A 21,684-nucleotide genomic window follows, 5' to 3' on the forward strand; every position below is an offset into this window, starting at 1 on the left:
CCGGTGCTCTCAGAGGCCTCCCCTCCCATGCCCCCCATCAGAGCCTCCTCCCCTCCCTGCGGTACTTGTGCGAAGAAGCCTCTGGTGCTGCGCCGGGCATAGAGGAGTCTCTTGGTGAAAAGGGCCCGGAGCTGCTGGCGGGTCAGGGCCCAGCCCAGCACCTGCTGGGAACCCCTGCCATCCAGGCTGTGCAGGAAATCGGTCTCCTTTGGCTCCTCAGCTGCAAGAAGGAGAGCCAAAGATACCCTGTCAGCTCTGCCTGCGGCTTCAATGCCCGCAGGGCAGCCCCCTTCCACGCCACCGGCCTGCTCCATGGGCAGCCTGGGGCTCCAGGCCACTTTGTGTCTCCAGGGACCCGTGTCTGGGGCGGTGGAGCAGCTGGGTGAATTGTGGGCAGAGTGCTAGGAGCAGAGTCACGTGCAGGGAAAGGCAGGGGCAATGCATGGGGAAAGGGGAGAAAGGGGGGCATGCCTTGCTCTCAGTGATGGGGTGCTGGGTTCTCTACATAGGGGAACATGTCCCTCGTCTGGCTCAAAAAAGATGCCTCGGGACCCAGGGCCAAACCCCGTCCAAGCTTCTGCCCCCTGCATGGGGAGAAGGCCAGCCCTGGATCCCCTCCCTCCCGCCGCTCGGCCTCCTACCTTTCTTGGATCCTTTGACTCAATGCAAAGAAAGAGAAAGAGGACAGATCTCACATAGCTGTGCAGGGAACCTCCACGCGGCACCAGAGCCGGGGCAGGGGAACTGACTAGAGTGGAGCTGGATTCCCCAGGGCAGAGGCGTGAAGCAGGCTCTGCCCATGCTGTGAACCATCGCCTGGGGCTTGCAATGCCCGCCCAGCCACTCGCCGGCCCCTGTGCCAGCTGACACCGGCTGCACTGGCTCCTGGGATGGGGCCTTTCACACTCCAACAATTTCACACTCCCAATTCCATCACACAATGCCCTGGAAGTTACCCATAAGCCCCTGGCTCCCGTTGGCATAGGGCACTGCGAGACGGGTGCTTCAGAAGCACCCAGAAGCCACCAGTGCCAGTGATGGCAGAGAACCAGCCATTTCCTACCATTCGCGGTCTCTGCAGAGCTCAGTACCCCCGTCCCCCTCCAGCAGGAGATAGAGCCTGGCTGTGCCCCCTTACACGGCTCGGTGTCTGCTGCCTCCACGTCCCCGTTCTCGCTCACTGTCCGGAGGGTGTAGGAGGAGGCTGGCGCTGCCGTTCTCCCTCGCTGGGGAGCTCCCCCAGAGCCTGCCAGATACAGGGCCAGAGCATCACACCACGGGCAGGTGAGAAAAAGCATGTGGCACCCAGGGCTGTGCAGAGGTTTTGAGGGTCCTGGGGCAAAATCTGAAACTGAGGTGCCCCCCCATCCTTCCAAAAACTTACCACTGAGGGGAGGCCTGGTGGGGATGGAGAGTGAGCCCCCCACTCACTCCACAGCCATGGCTCCCATCCCATGGGGGTGGGTCCAGCTTTCCACTCTGAGTCTTGCCACCTGGCACGCAGGCTGGCAGCACCACTCACATTTGCCCTACAGCCTCTCCGTCGTATGGAGGGGCCGTGAGCCAAATTTCAGGTTTGGGGGCCCTCACAAATGGGGGGCCCAGGCATAGACGCTGACTTCTACTGGTGCCAGTGGGTGCTCGACCCTCCTCTGCCCCCAGCCCTGCCCCCATTCCAACCCCTTCCCCAAATCCCCGCCCCAGCCCCGCCTCCTCCCCTGGGCAAGCCATGTTCCTGCTCCTCTCCTCTCCCCTCTCCCCCCCCCCCCCAGCTTGCTACAGCTGTTTGGCAGCAGTAAGTGCTGGGAGGTTGGCAGAGGAGCTGGGATGTGGCGCACTCAGGGGAGGAGGCGGAGGTGGGGCGGGGAGCTTGGCTGCTGGTGGGTGCAGAGCACCCACTAATTTTTCCCTGTGGGCGCTCCAGCCCCGGAGCACCCACGGAGTCAGCGCCTAAGGGCCCAGGTCAAACTACCCCTTTAGTCCCCCCTTCCGGACGGCCCTGGTGACAGCTCGTCACAGCGAGCGGAGCAAAGGGCAGCCGTTCACAGCGTCCATCCAGAGGAGCAGCCTGCAGGGACTACAGGATCCAGCACGCAAGGCAGCCTGGTCCTTCTGCCATGTTGGGATTTATAGTCCCTGCAAGCCAGGCTCAGGCAGCCTGGAGTCCCAGGAGGCCTGTTTCGTACGGCCCTGCCAAGCACCCAGAGGCTGTGCTGTGCCAGCTGCCTGACTGAGTGCGTGTTGATCCTGCAACTTCCTGGGCTACCCTGGTGCACCCCATGCCTCCCCCAAGCACCCCAGGGAAGATGGGGTGAGAACAGTTTGGGGAAAATAACTGGGTCCATCTACCAGCGCTGAGCCTCATTGCAGTTTGAATGAAGATTCTTCTCCCTGGAGCCACGCGCTGCAGAGAACAGAGTTGAGTTTCCAGTACATGTGCTTATGGAGCTGGGTCTAGAACTCTAAAATGGCCCGATTCTACCTCCTGAGCTAAAGGAAAACTCCCTTAGCTAGCAGCAGTAGCAGGTCTCTTATCCCCTCTGCAGTCCAGGCACTAGAAAACATGATCATTCCTTCCACTTGCCTGACCATTAACTTAGACCTCCAGGTGCTCAAAGCTTGTCCGAGAGGGTGCCAATGCATTTACCTGTGGTGTCAGCGTCCACTCCTGTGTCCTCAGCCACCTTCAGAAAGATCTGCAAAGGGTAAACGGGAACAGAGAGGTGTTTTACAGGGGGGGAAAAATGACAGTGGACCCTCAGCAAACCAACACCACAAAGGCAGAGAGCGTCCCAGAGCCCACGGGACTGGCTGAGGGTCCCACAGGCCCTGCTGCCAGCAAAGAAGCCACAGTGGCATTTCCCTAACCCCTCTCTCCTCCCCATGTCCTCACTGGAAAATCCACCCAGATCCAGCTGATTTCCTAGCTGGCTTTCCCTGCAGCCCTCTGTGACATTTCACTCCATATTTTTTATGTAAATATGGTCCTGATATGAATACGACATAACTGAGATGTACTTTATGCAAGCGGGGCTTGTAAGATATCACTGGAAAGGTTAAAATTTACAGAATGCCATTATCCGACCCGTATGGCTGTAACATTTCTGTATCTGAAGTTGCCGCCCACTGCTAACGCTTCAGGTACAACAATGGAAAAGCCAGGCAGGGCTGACGACCCATCAGCGAGGACAACGGACTGTGAAAAGGCCTGGCCTTCCTGCAGAACATATTGCCACTGACTGATGGACGCTGTGATGCTACAGAGTCAGGTGGTCTTGTCACCTGATACTAAACATTACCTGGGACTCCTTGTCACTTTCCACTGGAAGGGAAGGGGGGTCAAGTTTGGGAACCAAAGGATTCCCGTCTTATGGAAATCCTATTTAAGGGTGGGGAGGAAGGCAAACAGGGCTCCTCCTCTGCATGGCCTGTCTGCTCAAGAAGAAAGACTGCTAAAGCCACCTGAAGGGAAGGCAGGGCGGGGAGTCCAGACCGAGACCACGGTCCAGTCTGAAATATAACTAGAACTCTCGACTACAGAAACTTTGCAACCTGCCTAAAATAACATTCAGGGTGAGAATTTACATTTTGTGATCTGTTTCTTAAGGATACTGAGCTAAGCTTGCGTATTTTGCTTTATTTGATCAGTAATCTGCTTGGTTCTGTCTGTTATCTCTTATATTCACTTAAAATTCACCTTTCGTAGCTGTTAAACTTACTGCTTGTTGACAATATAACCCGATTTACACAATTACTAACTGGGAGGGGCAAGAAGTTGTGCATCTCTGTCTTCACATTGAGGGAGGGGGCAAATTTCATAAAACCTCTAGGTTTGTCCCCCTTAAAGGGACCGGGCACCAGAGTGTTGGAGTGAGCCCCAAGGCTGAATCTTCCCAGAGTGGATCTCTGGCTCTCCGTGCAGCTGGGGGTGGCCCTGCCTGTGCGCTTGACTGGAAGATGCTTGTGAGCCTAGCCCAGCAAGGCCAGGTAAAGGGGACCCAGGCTGGCAGAACAGGCTGACTCAGTGGCACCCCAGCACATCAGGTGACACCCCAAACCCATCACACCCTCCACTCTATGTCCCTCTCCCCGGTCCACACACTCTGCCCTCAAGCAGGTGAGTTGTGGAGGGCAGATTGTCTCTCTCGGAAGCATCAGGTGTAGGCCACTGGAGAAGACAAGGTGTCAGATGTGATGGACTAACGGTGCAGCTGATATAGCAGGAGGAGAGAGACTGATCTTGATGCGCCTCTTGTCTGGTCTGGTGAGACAAGGGGCAGGATAACAGTCTGGATCCATGTATGGTCTGCCCCTGCATGACATGGGAGTAGGATGCTGGCGTGTGGATAGGTGCACAGTCGGTGGCAGGGGATGCGATTCTGGGAGGGGGCTGAAGTACCTCCTCCAAGGTGGTGTCCGAGATCCCATAGCTGGAGACCCCCAGCTCGCCCAAGCGGCTGTCCAGCTCCCAGAAGAGCTCCCCGAAGGCCCCATCCTTGGCGCCACCATATGGCAAGACGTACAGCACCTCATGGCCAATATCCTCCACCAGCCGGGAGCCAGGGACCAGCTTCTGGATCAGGGCCGACAGCTGTGGCACGTCTGCAGAAACATACAGGGGGCAGGGATGGCTGGGGGGAGCCAAGGCCTGGTACAGGGCACAAGACCCACAGCAGCTATACTGTGACTGATCCAACATGGACGTTCCAAAGGGACTATCAGTGGTAAGCTGGCCTTGCGTCCCTCTAATGTCCCAGACACTTTGCAGGTGCTGATCCAGCCTGGCAAGGATTAAGTGGGTTCTGCTGATGCTGTGAGGTGGGGAGCTCAGCCTCCACTGGGAGATAAGGGAAGTGGGAGGGGCTCTCTGGGGCTGGAGGATCTAGGGTGTGGGCTGAGCCAGGCAGAGGGAGGATTCCAGCCTAGGGAGAAGGCTTGAGCTGGACTTTATCTTATTGTTCACAAAGCCCAGCCCCTAGGAGCTCGGACTCCCACTGCCCCGTGCACAGTTGGGTTCGAGACCAGGGTAGGGAAAGTCAAGGATTGTAGGATGCAGGACAGATGCAGTGTGAAGTGACCTTCAAAAGCCGGCCCTTGGGTTGTGTGTGTACAGGGGTTCGCCCTGGAAGGACAGGTCACTGGAGAAGGATTTCCCAGGGAGAGCAAATGTCGCCTTGGAGACTGGAGGAGCAGTCAGGGAGGCAGCGAGGCTCTGAACACGCCCCTAACGTGCAGGCAGAGACCCTATCCAGGGAACTCAGCCACTCGGGGTCCGCCCCAGGCTGGGAACCAGGGAGAAACTCAGACTCGCTGTGCCCCAGGCTGACCACAAGGGGGCGCAATGTGCCTGTGCAATGGATCCGCTCCGCGGGGGGTGGGGGGGGGCGCACAGTGTGTGCATGGGGGGCACTGTGTGCGCGTGTGTGTGTGTACACAAGTGTGTGCAGAGGGATCTTAACTCTTTCCCAACCGGCTCCCAGTGCCAGCCCCTTCCCCCGACCGGAGCCGCTCACCCACGGTGCTGGACTCGCTGCATTGCTCGCTGCCCAGGCCGGTGTCACAGCTGTGCTCCGAACCGCTGTCGTCCTGCGGGGAAGGGGAGGGTAAGAGTCCCAGCCCTGGGCTGGCCCCAAACTCTGAGGCTCGGGCCCCGCTCTAATGACCGATGCCACATCAGGAGATCAGGACAAAAGAGGAGATCCCCGTGGTGAGCCCATCCCCCTACCGCCAAACTTCCAGGAACCCTAGAGCTGGATTCCCTAGGACCCCAGTGATCCCCCAACTCACCAAGCTCCAGGGGCTCCCCCTGCCCTCTGACCTTTCACCCCGTGGGGCGTTCTATGGCTGTGCCCACCCAGCCATTCGGGCAGGAGCCCGGCTGCCCCAGGCAGGGGAGCCCCCTCTCCCGGCATTACCTTTCTGCTGGCGATGGTGACGCTGCTGGCGCTGCCCCCCGGGGCTGCTCGCTCCCGGGCGCCAGCCTCCCGCTTCACCAGGGTCAGGTAATAGCCAGTGCCCAGCCTGGTCTTGAGGAAGAGCGGGGAGCCGCAGCAGCAGAGCCGGCCCTGGGAGATGATGGCCACGCGGTCGCCCAGCAGGTCCGCCTCGTCCATGTAGTGGGTGGAGAGGATGACCGTGCGGCCTGGGAGGGGGGCAGAGAAGAGGGGGTTCGGGGGGCCAGCCTGAGGGTAGAGCAGGGAAGGGGGTAGGGGAAAACAGGGTGCGGCAGGGCCTTGATAGCCCCTTATACCCAAGGGATCCTCCTGCAGGGCAGAGCCAGAACGGCACCTGGAGCAAGGCCACAGCAGACTGGCACCCACTGGAGCTGCCATATCCCAGCATGGGGGGGGGGGGACCAAGCTGGCACCAACAGCAGCTCGTAGACCATAATGTGGGGGGATCTGAGCCAAAGACACTCCTACATGGCTGCAGATCACCTCAGGGCAAGTGATCCCCTGAACCGCTCCATTCCCCTGTGTGCACCCACCCCCCTCCTGCCCCCATGGGGTAGGACCCACTGGGGCCCAGCTCTGCCAGAACTGTTGAATTCTCCCCTCCACCACAATGCTTGACCTCTCTCACTCAGCCCCAGCCCTCTCTGCTCCCAACAGACACCTTGATGGACTCCCTCACTGCCATGTGGGGCCCAGATCCCTGCCTCAGTTCCCCAGAAAACCCAGTAAAGGAGCCCAGTGCAGGGGGCTCATCCCCACAGGGCCTAATGTGGCTTGGCTAGGCCCATCAGCCAGAGGCCCTGGCCCATTTCTGAGACCCCCCCCCAGCTGTTCCCATCCCCCCCACCCCACTCAGACCTTTGCGATACTTCAGCAGCAGCTCCCAGATGCCCCGCCGGGAGTAGGGGTCAATCCCAGCCGTGGGCTCGTCCAGAATGACCACTCGGGAGCCTCCCACGAAGGCGATGGCCACGGAGAGCTTCCGCTGCATCCCACCTGCCCCAGGGGAGGAACGGGGCGAGCGTTATGGGGCACCGAGGCAGCCCCCAGCCACACAGCACTGGGCGGGGGAGGGGGTTGCTCCAGGGAACGAGTCATCCCGGGTCACCAGGGCTGCCAGGGACCAATACTGCAGGATCCCTGGTAAGTTCCTCCATGTCACACCCCCACGGCATACCCCCTGCCCCCCACCCACGGCTCATCCCCCCACCCATGCCCCACGTGCACTGGACCAGTTTACCGAAGGTCACGGTGGATTCTCCATCACAGGCGCTTTTTCAATCAGGGCGGGATGTTTTTCTGAAAGAACTGCTCTAGGGATTATTTGGGGGACGCTCTCTGGCCCATGTTACGCAGGAGGGATCACAATGGTCCATTCAGGGCCAGGAAGTCCATGAATGCCCCCCCGCGACCACACCACTATAAACACACCTGCCCCATCGGGTTAATCAAGCGAGGCCTGAGGCCAAGATCGTGTCTGTACAGCACCTAGCGCAACAGGCCACGGCTGGGACTCCGAGGAACTACTGTGATATAAGCAATAAAGGATCATGGGAGAGAGCAGGGAGCCCGCAGACCCATCCTTTTGGGCCCTGAAGCCTGCAGATTGGGAGTGGGCCCCTTATGTTACCCACTTGTAAACCGATGGGGGCTTCTTTTTCCCTTTAAAAGGCAGCTCTGCCTGCAACATGCCAGGATCAGGTCCCAACCTCCCAACTCGAGCCCAGCCTGCCCCCTGTATCCCCATACTGCCTGCTCGCTGGGCCCAGGGCACTCACCCGACAAGTTCTTGGTCTGCTCCCGGCGCTTGTGGGGCAGCCCCACGTCCTGGATGATCTGCTTCACCTCTTCCTTCACCTGCTCCCCTGACAGCCCCTTCAGGCGTCCATAAAACCAGATGTGCTCCTCCACCGTCAGGCTGTGGGGGGCAGCAGGGAGAAGGTGACTCCCAACAGGGCAAGGAGAAGTATCCCACTGCTACCCCTACAGACGCCCAGCCCCCTGCTCTAACCACTAGAGAACACTCCTCTCAGAGCTGGGAACAGAACCCAAGAGTCCCGACTTCAAGCCCCCCTCCCCCTGGATTCTAACCACTAGACCCCTCTCCCCTCCCAGAACTGGGAACAGGACTCAATGGGCAAGTGCCCCCGCAGTTGATCCCCGAGCTGAGGCTGCTACAGTGGGGCTGGTGGTTTCTCCAGCGCCACTGGGTCCAATTGCGCTCTGCTCTGGCGGGGAGCAAGGTCCAGCCACAGGCCCTCGAGGCTGGAAGCAGCAGGAAGGCTGGGTGCTCCAACCATCAGGGCCCCAGGGAATTCTCCCCCAGCTCCATCCGCCCTCTCACTCTTGGGGTTCAAACCCCCCCCACACACACACACACCTACATGTCAAAGAGGACATTGTGCTGGGGACACATCCCCATGGTTTTCCGGATGCTGTCCATCTCAGAGCGGATGTCCCGGCCCAGGATGTAGGCCGTCCCGGAGCTGGGAGGCAGCAGACCGCTCAGGATAGACCTAGGAGCGGGGGAGCAGGACACAGGGGTTAAAACCAAAACAAGACGAGTCAGAGGAGTGTTTCCAGCGCCCACCTCCAATGCCTAAGAGCTCAGCGCAGGGTGGTGTTGCAGGGGCCGGCAGGGCTGCCGGGCAGGGGCACCGCCCTGCTGGGCATTCAGACCACACGGCCCCAGCGCCCAACACCATGTGGACACTGGCTCATCCAGCAGCTGCACACACCCCTACCCAGCGAAGAGAGCCAGTGACTCCACCCAGGGGAAGGGAGGCTATTTCTTTGCTCTGCTAGCCAGGGCTGAAATTCACTAGCCACCCAGTTAGTCTGCCAAGGCCCTGGCCCAGAATCTCCTCTCCTGGCAGGTGTCAGGACACTGACTGCAGTGGGGTTACTCCCACCAGCGCTGGAGACGTATCGGGCGCTGGCGTGGGCATACAGGCCACCCCGACCGCCTGAGACGTGCGCTCAGCTCCCCCTTGGATTGAAGAATCCTGAGAGACTCTCCGGTGGTGGAGCAAACGGTTCTGGAGAGACATCTGCTCCAACTGGTCTGACTCCGGATCTCTCCTGCCACAGCAGCTCGGTGCCTGGCCCAGTCAGGCCTAACCGGGCCCAATCCCCTCTATTGTGACTTTCCATCACCAAACAGTGCCGGGGGGCGGGGTGCTTCCCATGACTAGATCTGGGATGCACGGACCCCAGCACTTCATACAAGTGAGAACATCCAGCCCTCTCTCGCCACAGTGGTCAAAGCGTGTTACAAAGCCAGCTCAAAATCATCCATTCTCACCACTGGACTGATGGGGGGAAACTGAGGCACCCAGCATCCCCCACCACGCCAGCGCAGCGGCTGCCGAGCCACGTTGGCTCAAACACCACAAGAAACACCCCCACGATGCCCGTGCGGTGCCCGCAGAACCCCCAGGGATTCCCCATCCCCGCCCTCCCAGTACGCCCCTCGGCCTCACATCGTGGTGGTCTTGCCGGCCCCGTTGTGGCCCAGGAAGGAGGTGATCTGGCCCTCGTAGAAGCTGAGGCTCAGCCCGTTGACAGCCACTTTGCTGCCGCTGCGGTAAATCTTCACCAGGTTGCGGATGGAGACCCCTGGGCGCAGGTGTGCGGGTGGCTCCTCTACCAGCACTGAAAAGCCAGGAGGCAGGGTCAGCAGGCGGGCGCAGTGCCAGACACCTAGCAGAGGCAGCAAGAACGCAGGGCTGGGGTCCCAGGTTAGGGCTGGGGCCCCCTGAGCTGCCAGCAATCCAGCCAGCTCCCCTGCAGCCCCTTGCATGGAGGTTATTACCCTGCAACAATCAGCGGGCCCCAAAATGATGGGGACTGAGACACAGGCGGCAGGGATCCTGTCACCACACAGAGTCGGGGCACTCTGGAGGATCCTGCGGCTCCCGCCCCCCCAGGCCAGGGTTTGGGGCCAGTTAGCAGACTCAGCATAGGGATACAGATGGGGCAGGGACCTGGCCTGGGGACAGGGCTGGTTGTTGGCCCAGGGTTAGGTGGTACCAGCAGACTCAGCCTAGGGTTAGGGATGGGTTGGGGCTAGTCAGTGACTCTAGGCTGCCACCTACCCACTGTCTCACTTCTTTTCCCGTCTCCCACCCCATCAGCCGGTGGCCGGCCCTCTGCTGGGTCTGGCTGGCACGTGGCTGGAGCTGCTTTGTTAGTCCAGCAGCAGAACCCAGGAGTCCTGATTCCGGCTCCCTCACTCTAACCAGCCTGCAGAACAGGGAATTGAACCTAGGAAGAGCCCCGATTTTCGGCCCACTTACTCTGACTGCTGACCCCACTCCCTTCCCAGAGCTGGGGACAGAGCATGGCACTCCTGACTCTAATTCCATTGCTCCAGCCACTAGATCACACTGCCTCTGTGGCTGATCGGGGCACGGAGGAGGGGAACCCTTTACCTTCCGCAGAGCTCAAGGAGTCGGTGGGGAAGGGGTGGCAGCCATCGGAGGATGACTCTCCAAACCAGTAGCTCTTCAGGAAGGGAAAATTCCAGGGCTTGGGAATCCCGTACTGGCCTGAACGCAAATAGAGGAGGAAACTGATCGGAGAGCGCAGGGGGGGGCATGGAAAACAAACCCACCTGATTGGGGGTCTGGTGCAGTCCAGCTGTGGGGAAGGGGGCTCTGGCTTTAATCCCAGGTCTTTCTTTTCTCACCCTGGGGGCCTAGGGCCTTTCTTTTCTCATTCCCCCAGGGACTGTGGGCCTAGGGCCTTTTCCACACTGGAGTTTGCTCCGATTCCGGCCACAGGCCACACAAATGCCTAAGATGGGCAGCATCAGCCTCCAGGCAGCAGCTGGCATCGGCTTGGCTCGCCCTGGGTTCCAAAGCACAGGTGCAAACTGTGCTCCAGGATCTCAGCTATCAGTTAAGGAAAACAACCTTAGGTCTCTTGTCCTGACAAGTACAAAAGAATCTGGGTTCAGCTGACCCAGAGCTATCTGCCTGAGTCTGCAGGCAGCAAGGAGCTCTGAAAAATACACGCTGCTCTTATACATTTCAATTGGACTGTTAACTCTGAAACCTAATGATAGTGCATTACGGCTAAGCAATGTCACTGATGATCTACCTATGTGAGAATGGAGAAGTGTGGACTTATTATAAAGATCTGCACAATTCACTGAGAGTGGTAGCTCATAAATGGGCAGAGCTCAGGGGAGCATCTGACTCCCATGTTCATTCCCAACCCCACCCACTGACCTGGAAAGACAGCCTCGATGTACCACGTGGCCAGGCCATACAGACACGCGTCCAGGAGCAGCAGTGCCAGGGAGGTGGCGAAGTTGTAAGGGTCATCCTGCACAGGGCTGGCGTTCAGGTTGTACCACTGGATCCCCACACCCTGTTCCTCATACAGGGAGAAGTACTCACAGCCAAACCCAAACGCCACTGGGGACAGGAGGCTCTGGCGGGGGAGAGGCAGGTGAAGCAAGAGCCAGTAAACCCCCAGACCCAGCACAGCTCCCTGGGGACTAGCCCCTGGTACCAGCCACCAACCTCCCCATGGCCAGGGGGCTGCCGATTCAGTGGGCAGCCTGTGAAATGCTAAGGAGCAGAGATTCCGAGTCCAGCCTTCCTCCGGGGGTGGGTGGTGTAAGCAACTGTGGGGATGGGACAATTCTGAGCAGGTCACCGGGACCCCTGTGCCCCCTTTGATCGGCACCCACATAGGGAGACCCCATTAGAACCAGGCTGAAAAGGCCACCCTGGAGCGGGACCAGAAAACACCCAGGGCATGTGACCTCCAGGCAGGCTGGAGCGGGGGCGATCTTACCACACAGAGGCGCAGCGGGAAGGTGATGTGGTCGCGCCAGGCCACGCACAGCACGTAGGGCAGGTAGAAGGAGAAGTAGATGATGCCGCCGCAGGCCGAGGCCAGGTTGGCGCGGGAGAAGAAGGTGCTGATGAGGAAGCACTGGGCGATGGTGGCCACAGCGAAGGCAGCCAAGAAGAGGAAAACCACGGCAGGGTCGCTGTAGGGCAGGATGTCTCCCAGCTGCGTGTGTGCGTGGGGAGAGGTGGGGGAGACGGATTAGAGCTGTGGCTGGCAGAGGCGCCGCGATCTCTCGTTGCCTGTCAGTCCCAGCCCTCTCTGCTCCGCTACTGCAGTGCCAGGCTCCCCCTACTACACTCAGCTCTGCTGCGGCCCGTCAATCCTAATCTACAGCCCCATCCTGCTACCCCAACTCTGGGCTCCCCCACACCCAGATTGGATGATGCTCCTCAATCCCAACCCACAGACCCCTCACTGCTACCCCAGTTCTGGGCTCCCTAATGCCCGGATCGGATTATGTTCCTCAATCCCGTCCCACAGGCCCCTCACTGCTACCCCAGCCCTGGGCTCCCCCACGTCCAGATCGGACAATACTCCTCAAACCCAACCTGCAGCCCCATCCTGCTACCCCAGCTCTGGGCTCCCCGCACCCCCAGCACTGCCCCCCTCCCACCAGTGCTCTGCAGATGTACCTTGAGGATGAGGACAAGGAAGGAGGAGCTGATGAGGAAGGGGATGAAGCTGCTGATGAACCAGCTGAGCCAGAGGATGCCGCTGCTGAGTCCCATAATCTTCATGGTCTCCTTCAGCCGGGCTTCCTTCTCGTGCACCATCCCTTTGATGATCATGGCCACCGAGTAGATCCAGGCCAGCGTCATGAAGAGTGGCAGCGAGCGATTCAAGACCCGCAGGAAACTGGGGGAGGGTGCGTGGAGGGGGGAGCAGACAGGTTAACCCTTGAACACCGTGCCCCACTGGCACTTTGTGAAATGAGTTGGGGGGGCTCCGCGCAGTTCTCGGGTGCCCACAAACATGAGAGACAATGCCCCACTACACTCCATGAGCCAGTCACCACACAGGACGCCTCTGCGTCCCAGAGAGCCATGGCAAAGCCCAGGGACACCTCAGCAAGGGACTGCAGCGGGTGGGGAATGAATCATCGCCCCTCTTGCAAACGGAGCAGAGATCAGCCTTGGCCAGCAGGGGGCGCTGCAGGGAATGGGATGGAGGAATACACAGGGATATAGACTGTTCCTATCCCAGTCAGTAGGGGGCGCTGCAGGAAATAGGCTGGAGGAGCAGTGGGGCAATACACGAGGATATAGACTAATTCCTACCCCAGTCACTAGGGGCACTGCAGAAATAGGGGCAGGGCCTGGGGGTAGATACGTAGGAAAACAGACCCATTCCTGCCCTACCCAGCGGGGGCCCTGCAGAGCTCGTGACTAGAAGCGGCGCCCAATTTTATGTTGCTCCTGCTCAGGCCTGCGGGGTGGACAGACTGGATCCCGTCCGGGGAGCACACGGCCACTCACACGTCATCCACGTAGCAGGGGTAGGGCATCTGCTGCAGGTAGATACCGGTGCGTCTGGCCGTGCCGCTCAGGACCCGCGTGACGGCCCGTTCCACCAGGTCCTGCACGTAGACGAAGCCCCCCCAGACGTAGCGCAGGTCATTGAAGGGGTCAGCGGCCGGGCCCGGGTCCCAGAACCTGAGTGAGCGGAGAGAACGTGAGCGAGGCCAGGGCAAAGCACCCCCCACCCCAGACATGGACCCCGCAGAGAGGAGATCAGGGGCGGGGGGGCAGCATTTCTAGAGGGCCCTCCCCCAGGCGCCCGCACCTGTCCTTGATCTTGTTGCTGCGGGTGACATCGTCAATGTCCATGCGGATCTTGTAGCGGACGTGGGGGGACAGCTCCCCGGGGGTGGCATTGTCGGGGGGCAGGAAGACCACGCCGGCCCAGAACTGGCGCCCCTCCAGCAGCTGCAGGGCCCGCGACACCAGCTCCTCTTCGGAGGCCACTGCCTCCACCTTGTCCAGGGAGACGCACTGCGGGCAGGAGCGGGAGAGCAGGGCCCTTAGCGCGGGGGGGTCCGGAGGCGGGTAGCCAGGGGGTCGAGGGGTGTTACTCGCACGCGCCGCACCTCGATGAACTGCGACAGGGTGCCCACAACCTGGTCCACCTCCGCGTACGCCTGGCGCCAGGTGTAGGCCTCACCCCCTGGCACCCCCGCCAGGAACTCGCCCACGGCCGACAGGTCCCACGAGGTGTGGTTCAGGTGCTGCTCCACCAGGTGGGAGGTGGCAGGTGCCCTCAGCAGGCTCTGCCGGGGCAAAGAGATGGGGACAGGGCTGCCTCAGCGGGTGGCACCGTCCCCCAGCCAGCACACGGCCCGGCTATGGGGCCAGCGTGGGGCTGACCCCCTTCCCCAGCCCCACCACCCCATTCCCTTCACTGCACCCTCTCCCCTAGTCCCCCACCTCATTCCCTTTCCCCCCCATACCCATCCACCCACACCCCTCCCTCTGGGCCCCCACACTCATTACCCCCCGACCCATCACACCCTCCCCGTATACCCACTCCTCTGGCTCCCCCATTGCCTGGCCCCCGGCTGGCACAGACCTGAAGGACCCGCATCTCCAGGCTGCTGTTGAGGAAGGCGTAGACCCGAGGACCCAGCTCCTGCCAGGTGCCCCGCACCTCCCGCAGCACAGCCAGCTCCTGGAACGTCCGGTTCACCTGGGCCGAGAGGAGCGAGGGGGTTGGCGAGACAGGCTGCTGGCCCAGCTGGGGGTCATGCCCCACTCCCAGCCTGCCCCCGGCCCACCGCCCCTCTGGTAGAGTGGATGGGAGGCCCATGGGATTCCAGCCAGAGCCCACAGGTGGTGGGGGGAGATCCCCGGGCACTAAGGGGGCCGCCTGGGTGCTCCAGGCTGACTCTGGATGGTTGGGGTTCGTCCCCTGCCCCCTCCCCACCTCCCAGCTGCTTCACCTCAGCCATGATCCTTCGTGTGCTGGGGCTGGATGGGGCGTAGAGGATTTTTCCGATGAAGAGAGGTTTGATCCCCCGCCACAGGATCCGGGACAGTGGGTTCGACTCTAGGCTCTGCATCAGCTCCTTGCAGTAGGGGCCTGCGGCGGGGGAAGGATCGAGAGAAGTGGTCGCGCTGCCCCTCCTCCTCCACAATAAACTTGTATACTGGAGGAGGGGGGAGCTCCTATATAGATCTGCCCCTCCCACCCCCCAATAAACCTACAGGCTGGGGAAAGGGGGACCCCCTCTAGAGAGCTGCCGCCTCCCACCCCCAATAAACCTGCTGGCTGGGCATGGAATCTCCCTCTCCCCTCCAGACCCAGCCCTGGCTCCCTGCTGTCCCCCACAACCCCCCACTGGGGTTGGCTAAGGCCCCTTCCCCTCTAACCTCCCTGGGCTGCAACTTCTCCTGGGGCAGAGGATACACCCCTCAGACAAACCCAGCTCTCCTCTTTGCCCTCGAACTTCAGCCCTGCCAGGAAACCTCCCACCTGGGGCTGCCAGAGCCCAGCCTAACCCACCCTAGGAGGGGGATCTCTGCCCCACGCCAGTGGCTGCCCGCACAGTAGGAGTGAGGGGCTGGGTTGCTTTAGGCACTTGTTCCTTTAGCTCAGGCACTAGAGCCTCGTGCTCACGGCTCAGCACAGCCCGGGTTCAAATCCCGTTGTCGCCCGAAGCTAGATCGGTTCCACCCGCATGGGATCCGGCTGCTGCATCCCCCAGCTCCCCTGCCCCGGCAGGGAAAGGCGGCTCCCCATTCACTCACTGGTGGCATTGTCCAGCGGGACAGCTCCCTGCTCTGAGCTGTTGCGGTTCAGAAAGGCCTTGATGTCGTTGTCCTCGTACCAGTTGAGGGAGGGGATCTTGAGGCCGCCCCCTTCCAGGTGCCCGCAGGCGATGCGGGACACAGCCTCGAAGGCGCCCTTCAGGGAGGAGCCGGCGTCCCACCCTGACAGCACCTGCAGCTCCCGCTGGAACTCTGCAAAGCTGGTCATGGTGCCAACCTGGGGCGGGAGACACCAGCCGCCCATGGGTACCAGGCCCCCAAACCAACACGGGCTGGGTGCTGTGCACGGTGCGCTGAGACCACGGGAGAGGTACGCAGCCCCCCACGGCCCCCCAGACCCATGTGCCAGAAGGAGGGGCAAAGAAAGGCCCCTCCGCAGTCCCAGCCAAGCCCCTCCCAGTATAGAGAGTGGGACCCCTGCCCAGACCTGCCAGCAGTGCCCTTCGCTCTCACTCTCGGGTCCTTCCCACCGCCAGGGCAGGAGCAGGCAGGAGGATGGAGACCAGCGTGATGCCTTCAATCACCCCACTGTGCCTGTCCAGCTGGGGGGCTCCCCTGTCACAGCCCCTGAACCGCAAAGGAGCCTCTGGTGTAAGCTGCTAACCAAGGGGTTGGGGTGGGGAGCTCAGGGGTAACATCCCTCCCCCTTCCCGCTAGCACCTAATGAACGTAACGTCATTGGCAGAGATATGCCCACAGCCCGAAGAGGCCATGAGCAGGGAGCACACTTAAGGCCATCCCTGCAGGGCTGGGCAAAGCAGGGCACGGGAAGCCGCCAATAACAGGGAGGGGAAAGGATCGTGTTCCACAGGGATCCCTCCTGCGCCCGTCAGCCCCTGTATCCTTGGCCTCGTGAGAGACAATCCCTGCCGTAGAGAGTCAACAACCAAAGGGCAGGAGGGGAAACTGAGGCACACAACAGGGCAATGACTTGCCTGGCGTCACCGGTAGGTCAGTGGCAGCACCCAGGTCTCCCAAGTCCCAGCCACTACACCATGCTGTCTCCCTAGTAACAATGCTCTTGCGAGGTCTAGGTAAAAGCAGGGACAGGATCCAGAACCCAAGCAAAGAGATCTGAAGCCCAGCTCCGCCCCAACGCCACTTTCCCCACCCTCAGCACCAATATCCCAGCCAGACTCTTGCCCCAGAGGCTTCTGAGGGTTTACAGCAGGAGAATTTAGCTGTTTTAGGAGAGCTCTGGACAAGAGAGGTGCCCCACGGCTGAGCAGGGATATCGATGCCACCGGAGAGGGTTAGGGGTCATGCCAGCACTGCCTGGGTCCAGGTCCCCTCCTTCCCTGCTCGCTGTGTACTCACAACTAGGGCCACCATACACGCAGCTGAGACCCTGGATGCTCTGTGCTGGGGCACCTGGGAGCAGCCACACAGAGATAGGGGTTGGGGGGAGAATGATGGGAACAGTGGAGTGGGGATGGGAGGTGGTTGTGAGGTATGTGCCCCGTTGGCACTATATGAAATGAGTTGGTGGGTCTCAGCGCAGTTCCCGGGCGCCCACACCAACACAGCTGGCACAAATGGGCCCCTTTGTTAGGATGCCACCGTCTGACTGGCACAGGGAGACAGAACTGCCCCCGGGGGGGGGTCCCTCTGGTTTGGGGCAGATCACAGGCACCCACTGCCTAATCACCTAAACATGGGGGGAGAGGTTAAAGTATTTTTGTCTGCCACAAAGAACATTTTCATTTCAGTCAAAATGTCTCCCCCCGCCCCCACACACACACAAAATCCCCCAATTGTTCAGTTCTCAGAACGGGAGTAATTTGCCAAGGGTGGGGGTTGGTTTTTTTTAAGGGTTCCCCCTTCCTTTCCCCACCTCTCTTTTCGAGTCGGGGGTGGGAAAGGATTGGGAGGGAAAAAGTGAGAGAAAAGTGGGGGAAAAACCACCACAATATTCAGGTTTCGTTTCGTTCGCAGACATGAGGGGGTGGAAAAGAGCAGAAGAGATTTTCCCAGCAGCTCCACCAGCCTTGGAGAATCCTGGGATCTGTGCTCGGGGGAGACTCCTTGTCTGGCTGGCCTCGCAGCCCCGTACAAGAAGCTGGCAGGGGGCCCAGTGGTGGGAACGTGGAAGCCTGGCCGGTGCATTGAGCTGCACATCCCTGGGGTAGTAAGAAGTTAGGGAATCATCCCCCTCTTTCCACCCTAGCGAGCACATCTACCAGAGTGATAAGTGGATGACAGGCTCCTACGCTTTGAACCCTGCCCATGGAGAGGAGACCTGGCATTGGCATTGCCGGTGGCGCCAGGGGAGGAGTCTGCCTATAGAAACGCGTTGTTTCCCAAACCTCAGGCCCTGAGTCCCAGCGGGGCTGTAGGGCAGGGGAGCTGCTGGGAGCAGTGCAGACCAGGGGCCACCAGGGATTCCGTTACCTCCTTCGCTAGCGTCTCGGCGCCGTGGAGGAAAGTGACCAGAGTCTCCACGGCGCGTGCCACATCATCCGATTCGGAGCTCAGCCGCTCCTGCGGGAGAGGAGAGGGCAAAAGAGTTAGACCTCCTAAGGGGCTCCTGGCAGCTCAGCGAGACAGCTCACTGGGGTTGTGGGGGGGCTATGGGCCTGGGTGACCCCATCTCAGACACAGAACTTCCCCCTCCCCCAACTCCCAGCCTAAGCCAGGGGCAGATCTAGCTCCATAATGGGGAGAGGATGAACCAGCCAGGCGGCATGGGAACGGAGCCCCCATCACACACCCCGATCCCCGACTCAAGGCGCGAACTTCAGCGCCAAGAGCCAGCTCATTCTTCCACAGCCGCCCGGCACCCAGCCCCAGATGCACCCAGAGCGCTTAGTCCCACCCCCACGGATGTTCCCACTGGCTCCCAGGGGCAGGCATGGAGCGGACGGGGGTGGGTCCCTTCTCCAGACAGTTTGGAAACGCTGGTGATAGGAGACCCGAGGAGGCCCCCCCAAAGGAGCTACGGAAGCCCCCCCACCCTGTCCCCTACCACCAAGACTTGGGAGAAATCCGCTTGCGAGAAGAAGCTGCGCTCCATGGCCTGGAGGGTGGGCCCTGGCAGAGCACAGAGCTGTCCCTGCAGGCGCTCCGCAGAGCTCGCCTCCGCTGCCACCAGGAACTCCGTCAGCACGGAGGCATTGCAGACGATGTCCTTCAGCGGCATGCCAGTGGCGGCAAGGGAGAGCTGCAGCCAGAGAAAACAGAGCCCCGGTAGCCAGAGAAGCAGTGGACAGCCCTCCCATTCAGACGCCCCTGCAACCTTCCTCAGTTTCAGTCTGGCCACGCAGCTAGCGGAGACCACAGGCTCCAGCACGCCATGTTCTGTCCTGACCTGGGCAGCCTGCGGGCCACTGCAACAGATCTTTCCCTACCTCCAACCTCCAGCACAGCAGGAGCTCCAGAAGCAATAGCAGCCCAGCGCACACGGCCCTTTGGACAGAGGCTGGGGAAGGCAGGCTGGGCTTGTGGTCAACACACCAGCCTGGGAGAGTTGGGTTTGTCTTCCAGCACTGACACAGATTCCCTGAGTGACCTTGGGCTTGTCACCTAACCTCCCTGTTCCCCTTCTGTAAAATGGGGACACCTCCTTTGTCTGTTTACAGTGTGAGCACCCCAATGCCAGTCGGCCCCCTGTTGTCACAATACATACCCCAAAGGCGGATGGGATCTATCACTGGAAACCCAATAACTCACTGATCATTAACATTCTGCTGTCATGTACGGACAGTAAAGCCACAAAGGACTTTATAGATCGATGCTGGATAACTGTGCTTTTTTATAATTGGAGATATACCTATCTCCTAGAACTGGAAGGGACCTTGAAAGGTCATTGAGTCCAGTCCCTGCCTTCACTAGCAGGACCAAGAACTGATTTTTCCCCCAGATCCCTAAGTGGCCCCCTCAAGGATTGAACTCACAACCCTGGGTTTAGCAGGCCAATGCTCAAACCACTGAGCTATCCCTCCCCCTTGCTTAACGTGTATTGGGCCACGCCTGCTCCAGACAAAGGAATGTGGTTCTGTCCATGTAAGTAAATTAAGCCAGGGGAGACCAAAGAAAGATGAGCACATTTCGCAAGTGGGGGCAGACGGCCACTTAGTCTAGCTGGGGGTGGAGGCAGCACCCCCAGGAAGCCGCCTTCCTGCCACTCGAAGCAGGGCCAACGAAATTTGGGGCACCATTAGCGGAGAGAACAAGCCCTTCTGGCCTCCTTTACCGGAGGAGACAGAGGCACGCTAAGATCTGTGAAGCGGCCTGGCCGGCCAGGCTGCAGAAGAGACGTGCTGAGAAACACCCCTTGGAACAAGAGACTCTCGTTTGTGACGTCAGGTTTTAGTCCTGGTAGCGAGTTGTTACTTTTGTGTGCTCGTCACCCTTCCTCTATTTACTCCTTACCCTTGGGAACACTTAAACCTACGACTTTTCGCTTAATAGACTTGTTTTCCTTCCACTATAAGCCAATTCAGTGCTTTGATTGCCACAGAGGGTTCCTTAGTGCCAGTTACAGTAGTCCACAATGGGGTACGGTCTCTTTAAGGGAGCCGCGCAAGGATTCACTCCCGGCGAGAGAGCTGGACACTGCGGGGCAGACGGTTGGGGGGATGGGTGTTGGTGTCGTACCACAAGGAGGAAGGCTGGCAAACGCCAGGGTGAGGTTACTGTGCCGTAAGGCAGCTGCTGGAGCCAGAGCTGAACAGTACAGAAGCCCCCCGGGTTACAGGGAAGACGGCACCACAATCCCTTGTGGTCTGGGTCGAACCCCATAGCGTCACAGAACTCATGGGACTTCTGCCCTCAAGTGCACATACAGCACCTGGCACAAGGGCCCTGATCTCATTTGGGGCATTTAAGTCCCACTGTGAATACAAACAACAACTGAGCTTCCCCACCCCTAAAAACTCACTGCTGGGACATACTTTTTTGGGGGGCCCAAAGGTGGGGCCAGGATACTGGTACTGCACAATGTATCTGACACTCCCGCCCGTCAGCACCAGCCTCCTCTCTGTCCCTCCTCACTTCTGGGGCAAGAACCTTCTGCCTGGCATCCTCCTCCATCCAGAACAGCCTCCTGGTGTGTCTGCATCACACTCCCCTCTCTGCTGAAGCTGTCTCTCCCTGCTTTCTCCTCTCAATCCCTCCCCCGTGCCCCAACGTTACTGGATTCTGCAAAGCGCTGGCAGCTGGGACCACCGTGCCAACTGCCACTGGCTGGCTCCCAAGAAGGCACATGGGTAATGGAGGATCTGGCCCTGCCATACACCCACAAACAGGAGGGCGGGGTTCTTAGCCCCCTGCCCCTATCACGGATCTCGGGGATCAGCCCTACTCACAATGCGCAGGTCCAACCGAGCTCCCAACAACTCCTCCGCCAGGGCAGGGGGGAGGGAGACGTTGGTCCGGAGGAAGTGAGAAAAGGTCTCGCCCTCTTTCAGGTAGTCCTTGACCGGCCTGGCTGGGGGACACATGGAGAGAATGGGGCAGTGAGGAGCGACAAGAATGAGAAAACAGCAGCAACAAGGTTGGGAAAGTCACTGGGAAAGAACCAGAGTAGTTCAGCTAACTGCAGCGCCAAGTATCATGAGATATGCCGCCAGAAGTCCTAGTGCAGCCCCAGTGTGGACGCAATCGAGTGTAGCTGCTAACACTCACATGCCAATCACCTGAGTCACCTCTGCAGTGAAGACGTACAGTAACTCTTCACTTAACATTGTAGTTCTGTTCCTGAAAAATGCGACTAAGTGAAACGATGTTAAGCGAATCCAATTTCTCCATAAGAATTAATGTAAATGGCGGGGGGGTTAGGTTCCAGGGAAAAAATTTTTGCCAGACAAAAGGCATTATATACACATTTTAAACACTTTTAAACAAGCACAGTCCACTAGCACTGGAGATGAGGCAGGCAAGGAGGCTGAAGGTGCTGTAGGCTAGAAGAAGCATGTTGCGCACCAGCAGCGACAGCTTCCCCTACTCTGCAAGCACCAGGGATGGGGGGCTCAATTCTCAGCCCATTCACTCCACCACCTCCCCCAAGCCCCCACCCATCCTCTTCTCCCCCCCAACCTCCTCCCCCTTTGCTGTGTCCTCGCTCCACCCCTCCCTTCTGAACGCAAGCCAGCTGATTG

At 59.8% G+C, this 21,684-nt stretch overlaps 1 protein-coding gene across 5 annotated transcripts in view; it reads right to left on the reverse strand.

Annotated features, from left to right (window-relative positions):
- The window catches only part of ABCA7 (ATP binding cassette subfamily A member 7), a 46,336-nt gene that overhangs the window by 14,560 nt on the left and 10,092 nt on the right, over positions 1-21,684 (reverse strand). For 3 of the 5 annotated variants that reach the window (XM_050933861.1, XM_050933862.1, XM_050933865.1), the window contains exons 6-29: positions 20,893-21,014; positions 18,552-18,746; positions 17,978-18,067; positions 15,566-15,803; positions 14,758-14,897; positions 14,388-14,504; positions 13,909-14,088; positions 13,605-13,813; positions 13,298-13,474; positions 12,455-12,677; positions 11,763-11,984; positions 11,189-11,393; positions 10,388-10,504; positions 9,437-9,656; positions 8,339-8,470; positions 7,733-7,872; positions 6,813-6,950; positions 5,916-6,142; positions 5,514-5,586; positions 4,400-4,602; positions 2,648-2,696; positions 1,139-1,246; positions 642-659; positions 66-220 (exon numbers count right to left, since the gene is read on the reverse strand). In XM_050933861.1, the coding sequence (XP_050789818.1) occupies positions 66-220; positions 642-659; positions 1,139-1,246; positions 2,648-2,696; positions 4,400-4,602; positions 5,514-5,586; positions 5,916-6,142; positions 6,813-6,950; positions 7,733-7,872; positions 8,339-8,470; positions 9,437-9,656; positions 10,388-10,504; positions 11,189-11,393; positions 11,763-11,984; positions 12,455-12,677; positions 13,298-13,474; positions 13,605-13,813; positions 13,909-14,088; positions 14,388-14,504; positions 14,758-14,897; positions 15,566-15,803; positions 17,978-18,067; positions 18,552-18,746; positions 20,893-21,014 (3,698 nt within the window). The remainder of the gene's footprint in view (positions 1-65; positions 221-641; positions 660-1,138; positions 1,247-2,647; positions 2,697-4,399; positions 4,603-5,513; positions 5,587-5,915; positions 6,143-6,812; positions 6,951-7,732; positions 7,873-8,338; positions 8,471-9,436; positions 9,657-10,387; positions 10,505-11,188; positions 11,394-11,762; positions 11,985-12,454; positions 12,678-13,297; positions 13,475-13,604; positions 13,814-13,908; positions 14,089-14,387; positions 14,505-14,757; positions 14,898-15,565; positions 15,804-17,977; positions 18,068-18,551; positions 18,747-20,892; positions 21,015-21,684) is intronic. The other 2 variants (XM_050933864.1, XM_050933863.1) reach the window with 2 other exon arrangements.

Source organism: Gopherus flavomarginatus, chromosome 24 (assembly GCF_025201925.1).
Source record: "Gopherus flavomarginatus isolate rGopFla2 chromosome 24, rGopFla2.mat.asm, whole genome shotgun sequence".
NCBI lineage: Eukaryota > Metazoa > Chordata > Testudines > Testudinidae > Gopherus > Gopherus flavomarginatus.